The following is a 9812-nucleotide window of genomic DNA, read 5'->3' on the forward strand; positions in this document are numbered from 1 at the left end:
TTGCATCAAAAGCAATCACAGTTTTTAAAAAACAAAAGAAAGAAAGAAAGAATGGTGAAGTTCAAACATCAAAAGGCAAAGTCAATACCACAGACAAACACCAGAAAAACATTAGTATACTGACATACCATCTTCTTCGCCAGCTTCAGCATCATTTTGCAGGCTTGGGTGTTCCTTCCCATCTCCCTCTCCCTGGCGAATGATATTTGCAGGTGCCAACCGCCTACGAAGCTCCTTGACAATGGGAATAACATTATCATCCGTGGGATCTTGAAGCAACACCTACTCAAAAGAAACTCCTTTTTAATAAATTCATTATTGATCCAAAAAAATAAAATAAAATTAGAAAGCTGCAAACTAACCAGTATGAACAGGAGTTTCTTTATCTTATTCTTCTTCTTCTTATTTCTCTCTCTCTCTCTCTCTCTCTCTCTCTCTCTCTCTCTCTCTCTCTCTCTCTCTCTCTCTCGTTTTTTGGTTCAATTGAAAACTGGAGACTGAAATTCAGCTCTGCTCGCCCCAAACCCAACTTTCAAGCCAAGCCGAGTTGATTCGAACAAGTTAATCGAGCTATAGCTCGATTTGGGTTGAGCTCTACTGAAGGCCTACGTCTGAACTGTAATTACTCTATATTCAAGTTGGACTTGAAACGAATATAATTGCAACTTAAGAGTTACTTCTAATTATGAATGAAAGGATAGATCCAATTTAGGCCAATTCCTATTATGAATGGTATGTCGGTAGCCTATTTTTTTTTTTTCTATATGGATACTGAACTGAATTATCGCAATTGGGTTCAATTGAATATCCAAACACGGCACAATTCTCTACTCCAGACCAAAAATTTTAAAATTTTTAAAAAATTGCACTGTTATAAAATAACACAGGATTGACAGTACAAATTTTTAAAAAAGAAAATACAGATTAGAAATTTCAATGATTGGGTACCTCTTCTGCAGTGATTATGGCCTTGATATGCTGCTTTTGAAGAAAGGCAAAAAAAAAAAAATTAAAAAAATTAAAAAAATAATAATAATATCACATAAGAGTCATCAAAATTACAACAAGGACCGGAACTTCACCTCGAGATTTAGAACAATGGCCTGATCTCGGCCTAAAATCGTCGACGGATAGGATAGAAGTGGGTCGAGGATCCGAAGATCGCGAGCGTGAATCTGAATCCGGCTCATGATAGCGTACTTGTCGATGTCCAGGATCGTGTCCTCGCCGTTGCAATGTAGCAGTATCCAGCTCCTCGACACGGCCGTTTTATTCTTTAGAGAGGCCTGACGGTCGGCTGGGACGTCGTATCCGTCTCGAGCCATTTGGACCGTTGGATTTCACATCCACGATGAGAAAGGAAACGAACGGAAGGAATAGGAGTTTGGATTTTGGGTTTTCTGGAACGTCCGGGCAGCTTATGTGGCCAATGTCAGAGCAAGAGGAATCCCTGCATGGAGGGAAAAAAAAAATCCGGTTTTAGAGCTGTCGAGATTCTGGGTTCGTCGCGATGAACCTCTCTTTGGTTCGTATGCACACGTGATTGCGTTGCTCGATGCATAGCAACCTGGTGGCAGGTGGGAGTGGAATCCTCTGTAGCATCTTTTGCGCACCGCGTAAAACGTCCAGCTCTGTGGGGCGCTCCATGTTAAATATGTAAAATCCACTCCGTTCATCAGGTTCTAATCCTCGATTCTAGGTCCAGAAGCAAAAATTAACCCAATAAAAATCACTGGTGGGCCACACCACAATGAACAATGGGATGGGATGCCGGCCATGGTTTATGCGTAGGTCCACCATGGTTTATATATTTCATAAAACCCGTTAATCAGATGTAAACCATCAGGATGAATAAAGAGGGAAAAGTCAGCATAATTTAAAACTCGGGCGGGAAACACGGTGATAGGACATTGTGTCCGTGCAGTAGTCGGACCCTGCACCGGATAGTCTTTCGGATCCATGGGACATTGTGTCCACAGTGGGTCCCACTGGATCGATGGTCAGGACTCTCTGGGCCATGGCCCCACTTATCAGAAGTCAAAACCCGAGTATATCCTGAAAACGCCTTCGGTTGAGGATCTTCGAGCCTGACCTCTGCTTGCTGCCGTAGGACGTCGATTGGGTGCTACCGGACGCGGATTGGCTGGGAAAGCCTTTTTGCCGGTAATCCGGTCCTGTTACTGCCCCCACCAAGAGAGATGCGGATTGGGTACCACCCACACCAGGACTTAGCTAGAGACGGACGGTACTGCCAGGGACACTGACGGGCCCACCTTTCATCATTTTGAAAGATTATTTCGAGGCATGAGTTCATAAAAGAGTCAGATTGAAAGCTCAAGTGAACCTCAACATGGGAAGCATTGGAAATTAAAACCCTACCGTTGGGGACTTTTTGAGGGCCACAAAAGTTTTGGATCAAGCTAATAATTATGCTTTCCCTTTATCCAGGTTGACATGAACTTCTGCAAATAAATAGCATGGTAAGCCCTAGGAAATTTTCAATGGCAGGAGTTCAATCTCCACTGCTTCAAGTTGTGTGGTCCATTGAGCCTTAGATTTGCCACCTTTTTGTGTCATGCCCTAAAATGATTTATTAAAATAAATGAATAGTATGGATAAAATATATAGGTCACTGTGGGCCCAGGAAACCCTGACAAGACCGTCCCTTGGCTATGCCACAGTGGGACGGGTGTTGCCTACTCACCCCTGTCAGTAGCCGGACGGATCTATGTTGCCCGCAATGATTTATGCGCTCTATATGAGGTCATCTGGTATAAATCATTATTTCAAGAGGAGTTCAAAGCTCAAAAACGAAGTAGATGAAAAACTCAAGTATGCCTCGCCAAAAACACTAGCAGCCAGCCATAATGTTTATGTGCCATCTAGCTTGTTGATTAAATCACAAAGGCCTGGACGAAGGGAAAACACAAATATCATATTGATCCACCACTTTTCTAGCTCCCAGGAAAATTTTAATGGTAGACGTTCAATCACCGCTGCTTCCTGTGATGTAGTTTACCTCAGATTTGTATCCAACTTGTTTTTGGGCCCATGCCGTAAAATGGGCTTGGAAAAACACGTGAACAGCGTGGATAAGACACATACATCACGGTGGACCCAGAGTAGCAAATTGCTACAGGCAGTGTCCCTGCATGTTGTGTTTTTTAGTCGCGCGGGAAAGATTAGGAATAAGACAACGTGACATGATAAAATAATAAACACGGACGGAGGTTGCTTGAGTACATCCCATGTATTACAATACAACACGTCCAGCCTATATTCATTAGATCAAAGGTCGTATTCACTGATCTAAACCGTTTATAGGATTGGCGTCAACGCAGATGGAAGATACCTACTAAAAGAACTTCTCGATTAGAATAATTAAACACTTAATATTATTTAACTTTTCCTAAATAATATGGACCGTTGCGTTGCTTTGTGGGCCATTGATTTTTAAAGTCTCAGATTTACCTTCAGCAATATTGTATTTTCATGAGATCAACAGATAGAGCCGGTGGGATGTATTAAGAGCAAACATCGTACGGACAATGTGAATTGGGAAGTTTTACCTACGGCTACTTCTGTCCTGCAAACTTGTCAATGTGTGTTGATGACTCAGTCTATGAAAATAACGGGCTCGGATTTGGTTGCGACGACCCCTTCCGTACTGTAACGATAATGCTGACCTCGTGGGACCCAAATCGGGTTGGGTACTGAGTTACTCAGTACGTTTTCCTTTTACTTTTACGGGTGCAGCCTAAAACTGAATCATATCAAAAGCTCTTGCCACTGGAAATCTCCCTAGGGACCATAATTAAGTTTATTTATTATCCAACATGTTCATGAGATAAAAAAGACTTGGACGAATAGAAAACGCAGATATCATCTTGATCCAAGACTTCTATGGCCTCCAAGAAATTTTCAATGGTAGAAGTTCAATTCACACCATTTCATGAGGTGTGGTCCACTTGAGCTTTGTATATACTTCATTTTTAGGCTAAAGTCTAAAATTATCCGTTAAAATGGATGGATGGAGTGGATAAAATAAATAAATAAATTTGGGCTCTAATGAGTTTACTCAGTAGGCTTAGCGTACTGACTTACTCAGTACGCAATCGGGCTTCCGTATCTTTTACTTGCGGACTGATAGATGCTGACTTCCTAAACTCACCGTGATGTGGGGCGCGAACTGGGTGCTTCCCCGCCAGTTAGGGGAACAGGCTAGGTATCCGAGGGCCTCCGTGATGCATGGATCCTATCCACACCGTCTATGAATTTTTTTTCATGTCATTGAAAGATATGGATCCAAATATGAGGCAGCTCCAAGGTTCAAGTGGACCACAAAATGGGAATTAACCACTTACTGTTGAAAACCTCTTAGGTGCCACAAAATTTTTGGATCAAGTTGATGTTTGTAACTGTATTTTCCCATCATCCAAGTGTCTGTGACCTTATCTACAGATTAGATGGCAGATAAACATCATAGTGGGCCTAAGGAAGGTTTTAACGGTAGGTGTCATTAACATAGTTGCTTCCTGTGGTGTGGCCCACTTGAAACTTGTATATATCTACCTCATTTTTGGATGCATAACCTAAAATGATATGGAAAAATGCATGGCTAGTGTGGAGAAAATCCATACATTACGGTGGCCCTCAGAGCCCTTCCCTGTTCCAAGCTCAGGAGTGGTGGGGAAGTACCAATCGGCCCCCAATAATGTGTCTTTTATACTCACCGCGCATCTATTTTTTACAACTCTTAAGCACGTAAGTTCAGCTGTTTAAACTTTCAGCTACTAAATTAATTTTCAAATCTTATTTTTTAGTTTATCAATCAGTACTTAAGGTGGGACGAATCCCATAAACAATATGATAGTTAAACTTCCACCGTTAAAACCTTCTTGAGAGCCACAAATTTTTTGAATCAGGCTTATTTCACTTCATCTCATGTGACTTAGTCAACGGATTCAATAGCAACTAAACATTAAAGTGGACCCAAGAAGTTTTTAATGGTAGGTGAGAGCCAATTGTGTACTGAGTAAACTCTATAGGGCTCATATATGATGTATGAGTCTTATACCCATGCCGATTTTACCAGCTCATTTAAGTGAATGAGCTCAAAATGAAAGCATATATATCCAAAGCTCTAGTGGACTACCCATAGAAAATAATGAGAATAATGATGTACACTGTTGAAACTTTCATAGAGCCCATAGTGATATTTTTTTGTCATCCAACCTGTTCGTAAGGTCCCAAGACATAGATGAACAACAAAAAATCAAATATCAGCTTGATCCAAAACTTCCGTGCCGTGAAGAAGCTTTTAATGGTAGGTGTTAAATTGCCACTGTTTCCTGTGATATGGTCCATGGACATGCTTCAATTTTGAACTAATGCCTTAAAATAAGCTGGTAAAATGAATTGGACCGTGTGCATAAGAGTCGCATAACTATGGGCATTCAATCACCAAGGTTTCCGGTGGTGTGATCCACCTGAGATTTGGATCTGTCTCATCTAGTTCAAACCTTAAAATGAGCTGAAAATTTAGAAGGACGGCGTGGACAAAAGACATACATCATAGTGGGGCCATAGCGCACCAACCAATACCATGTGGGTGCTAGAGGGAATCGGGGTCCGAAAGTAACCCGCCGTGAGAATCACATTGGTGCACTCATCATGTGGGCCAGACTTGTACTTTGAATCCAGACTGTCAGCCGGTGATTATTGCATGAGTGTAACCTGATGTAAGAGCTTTGCATGATTCCATCTATACTACATGCGCGCCTCACCCTCGGTGTGGAACACAATGTTTTCTGGCCATTGGATACGTTAACGGGAGAGAAGAGAATTACGTAGATCACGAGGTGCCACTTCCAACAGCGTAGGTGGCGAGAGAAAGAGAGGAAGGAATAAAGAAATCAAGGCGTACGTTAGTACTCTGACCTACATGGGACCTGCATGCTTTACATCCACTTTGTCCACGTGGATGGTCACATTTTCACCTATAATCCGTAAAGTCCATGGCCTAGGTGAGCACAACAAACATAAAATTATTCCTAAAACCTTTAAATTTACATGGTTTGGCTGACATGATCCTTGAAATGTCCTAATTTTTTAAAAATCCCACGGCTTAAATAAGGGTCTCCCATCTCAACTGTTTCCCACATTATAGCCCACCTTATGTTGAATAGGCTTGAATTTTATGCCTTAATCTAAACAAAAGGTGGCAAACCTAAGGATTGGATCTCATCCGGTGAAGTCTGTCTATGTTTAGTTAAGGGTGTCCTTGTAGCTGGTTTTCTGTCCTTATAAATGGAGAGTTGGCTGAATTTTTCAATTCTTCTAGAGGATTGAGGTAGGGCCTTTAGCCTCAGTTTTGCCTCAGTTATCCAAACCGAGGTTGAAACCCCCGTGACTAAAGGCTTTAGCTTCAGTTTTAGCAACCGAGGCTAAAATGACTTCTATAGCCTCCGTTCTTCAAGTGAGGCTAAAAAAACCTTTTTAGCTTCAATTTTCTCGAAATGAGGCTAAATTTTGATTTAGCCTCACTTGTTTCCAATTGAGACTAAATCTAAATTTTAGCCTCAGTTGCCTCCAATTGAAGCTAAATCTATTTTTAACCTCGGTTCTCAACAACCAAGGCTAAAGCCTTTAGCCACGGGAATTTCAGCCTTGGTTCTCAAAAACCGAGGCTAATCCAAGCCTTGGTCACAAATTGAGGCTAAAAAATGTTTAATTTTTTTAAATATTTATTTAAACTACTAATCCATTCATTCAATCCACTCATGAAACAATCAATCATGAAAGCCATAACACCAACAAAATAGTTAACAACTCAATCAAACAATCAATCTCACATGTTTACTGTTTAAAGTTTTCAAAACAAACTCAATCAAACTATTACACAACATTAGGTTCCACAAATAATACAAAGTCACAACGCAAGATTTAGGTATGACTTTTGCTTGGCTGATGAACAACTACAGCTTGTTTGGTTGTCTGAAAGCATCTGCAAAGAAGAAGAACTTGCCATTAGTAAGCATCATACCTTCTTCACATTATTAGGTTCTGATGCTTCCTTCAGTACCTTTTGCACACAAAGAAGCTGAAGAACATAGCTTTCGAGCATCACCTGGTAAGATGGGTCACCACTGGCATGCCCCTCGCTCCCAATTTTAGTGTTAACAGCTCTAGAAGGTTCTTTCTCTGCATTTAAACGTCAAAGAAAACAAAGTTACCAAATGAAGTCTAAAATAGACTTGTTTGACACATGTACAAGCACATGGATATCCAAGCAAAAACATATGGGAGCAAAAGAAACAAAATAAACCTTCATTGCCACTTTGCAATAAAACAGGAACATCAGCATCATTGTTATATCTGTCAAAAATAGCACAGATCTTCAGCAGGGGAAAAAAGTTCTTCAATCCAATGGTCAGAGTTACTTGATGCTAGCAGAATATATCAACCTGTATGCATGCACACAAACACTTTACATGTGGCACAAGTATGCAGTGTTACCTGGACATGACATGTGTTCCAAGTGTCGAAGTGTCTTGAAACATCCAACATGGGGAACTCCTAAAATCCAGGCACAGGGACACTCGGTACATAATTTATTTATTTTTTAATAAATAACTCGAAAAAAGAAACAAAAAATAAAAGGAAAATTGACAAGAACATTCATATTGTCTAATAAAAAACAATTAGTAATGGGGTAGACTTACAAAAAGAAAGATCCAAAATCATGCCATAATCATCTCAGTATATAGATGTTTGCATGAATGCTACTATCAACATCACCTGTTCTCTTAAAAGACCAAAGAGACCAAGCAAAAGAAGAACAATGCAAAAAAGAAAAAGAGTTGTGATTTTGTTTATGTGAGTTATAGTAGCTAAAATTTATTTACTTTAAATATCGAAAACCTAGAGCATAAAAGGGAGACCTCGTGAAGAGTCTCTTTCATGCCAAGAGACTAGAAGCAAGCTGAGGGCAAGGTGTGAAAATCTGCAGCTTGAAAAAAGAATTAACATAACAGAAAATTGAAATGAAAAGAGACCTTCATTGAGAATGTTCGAACACCTTAAACTGCCTAACATGTAACACTTTCCAGAGCCATAACTAGCATAAGTGATACATCCAAGCCATCCATCAAATATGGGTGCCACCGAAATTCCAAACTGTCCCCAATCACATGTGACCACACATGTGATCATAGGGGTCTTATAGAGCATAAGATCATGGACCCTAAGTTTGCTAATAACATTAGCAAACTACCCTGCATATGAGAATACCATGCATAAAAGGTCCATGTGCATGGTACGGTTGGTGTTCTAGTCATAATTGGAGTCTTTTGGTTATTTTAATTTCCATTCTAATCCTACATTTCTAGAAGAAATGTACATTTCCAGAAGAATATGCCTTATCCATAAGTTTTAGATATCACTAGGAGTCCAGAGATAATTGTCATTTCTAATTTGATGCAGTTGGAAGTCCATTGGGTTTCTTGTATGCAAAAATGTCTATATCTATATAAAGGATAAAGGGTCTTATGCAAGGACTGATTTTTCATATCTTTCTGGGAAAATAAAAGAAATTATAAGTTTCCTTTTTTTATAGAAGAGAGGGGTGTGTGAATACTAGTCGCGACTAGTAGGTTGCTGGGAATCCTCCCACAACCATTTGCCGTTACATTCTCTACTTCTTTCTTGGAGTCTTTCTGGTGGTCTTTATGCTGCAGATCTGGTAAACACTTTAAACTTCGCTGCAGTTAGTTTTCTTCTTGATTCTACTTGCATTAACAATTTGCCAGAACACATTTTACCATGTCATATGATGTCGAGGAGACCCAAGTGTCGGCACGGGGAAAAAACAAAAATTAGAAAGTATGTAGTTAACACTGTATGTAACTTAATCCAAACTTTCAAAATTATGGACCCAACGGAAGATGGGCCACAACCCAAAATTCACACTGAATGGATATTCCCAACTGTCCGATGGTGATTATTAAATGGACAGTTAAATGGGAAAAAATTAGTTGATCAGCAGCTACTCCCATAAACAGAGTAAAAACAGAAAATATCAGATTTTCACCCTACACAAAAAGAAAAGAAAATATCAGATTCTTGCCCTACACAAAAAGATGAGACCTAGATATGTGGAGCCACAAGAAACTATGTAAAGAACAAAACAGTGAAATTCAAGTAAGCTAACATGTTCAAGGTTTGCAAGATCTGGAAATCTGCCTCACGAAAGTGGGAAAAAAGAAGAAGAGAGAAGCTAAAATATAGTGAGAATCAACAAACAAAATGCAGAGGAGCTAAAAGACCCTGGTTACAAGTTCCAAAACCCAATTTCAAGTTCAAGATGATGACACTGAACCATGCACCAAAAAAATCTACACCTAAGAGATGATTGTCTTTAAAGATGAATTGGATCCAGGGACTCTCACTTCTTGCCAAGGAACTGCCCCATACGAGATTCCCATTGGCCGCATTTGTGCAGTTAAATAATGATGGAAATCTGGACAAAAAAAATATTCACTAGTATTAAAGAAAGCATCAAATGACTTTGCTTTTGTCAGATAAATAATATTGGCCAGTCTTTAAAGTTGTTGCCATCGGATATACTCCAACGGTCACGACCATTATAACAGTCATCCCGTCGTAAATTGCCAGAAAACCATGAAAAATCAATTTCATCTGTAGGCACCTCATCCATAACTTCAGCTGACAAACAATACTATGATTAGAAGATCATTGGATTGTAGAAATGAGGATCTCATGTCAAATGGACTGAATAGAAAGGCTCTAGA

General features: G+C 39.8%; 1 protein-coding gene across 2 annotated transcripts in view; it reads right to left on the reverse strand.

The window, feature by feature from the left end:
• Positions 1 to 1437, reverse strand: part of LOC131233628 (magnesium transporter MRS2-I-like) — a 45448-nt gene extending 44011 nt beyond the window's left edge. For both annotated transcript variants that reach the window (XR_009165301.1, XM_058230411.1), the window contains exons 1-3: positions 1083 to 1437; positions 949 to 978; positions 129 to 282 (exon numbers count right to left, since the gene is read on the reverse strand). Coding sequence is in view for 1 of the 2 variants with exons in the window: in XM_058230411.1 (XP_058086394.1) it covers positions 129 to 282; positions 949 to 978; positions 1083 to 1325 (427 nt within the window). In the remaining variant the exon portion in view is untranslated. The remainder of the gene's footprint in view (positions 1 to 128; positions 283 to 948; positions 979 to 1082) is intronic.
• Between the last annotated feature and the right edge of the window lie 8375 nt (positions 1438 to 9812).

The sequence above is a fragment of the Magnolia sinica genome, chromosome 18, assembly GCF_029962835.1.
Source record: "Magnolia sinica isolate HGM2019 chromosome 18, MsV1, whole genome shotgun sequence".
Taxonomy (NCBI): Eukaryota; Viridiplantae; Streptophyta; class Magnoliopsida; order Magnoliales; family Magnoliaceae; genus Magnolia; species Magnolia sinica.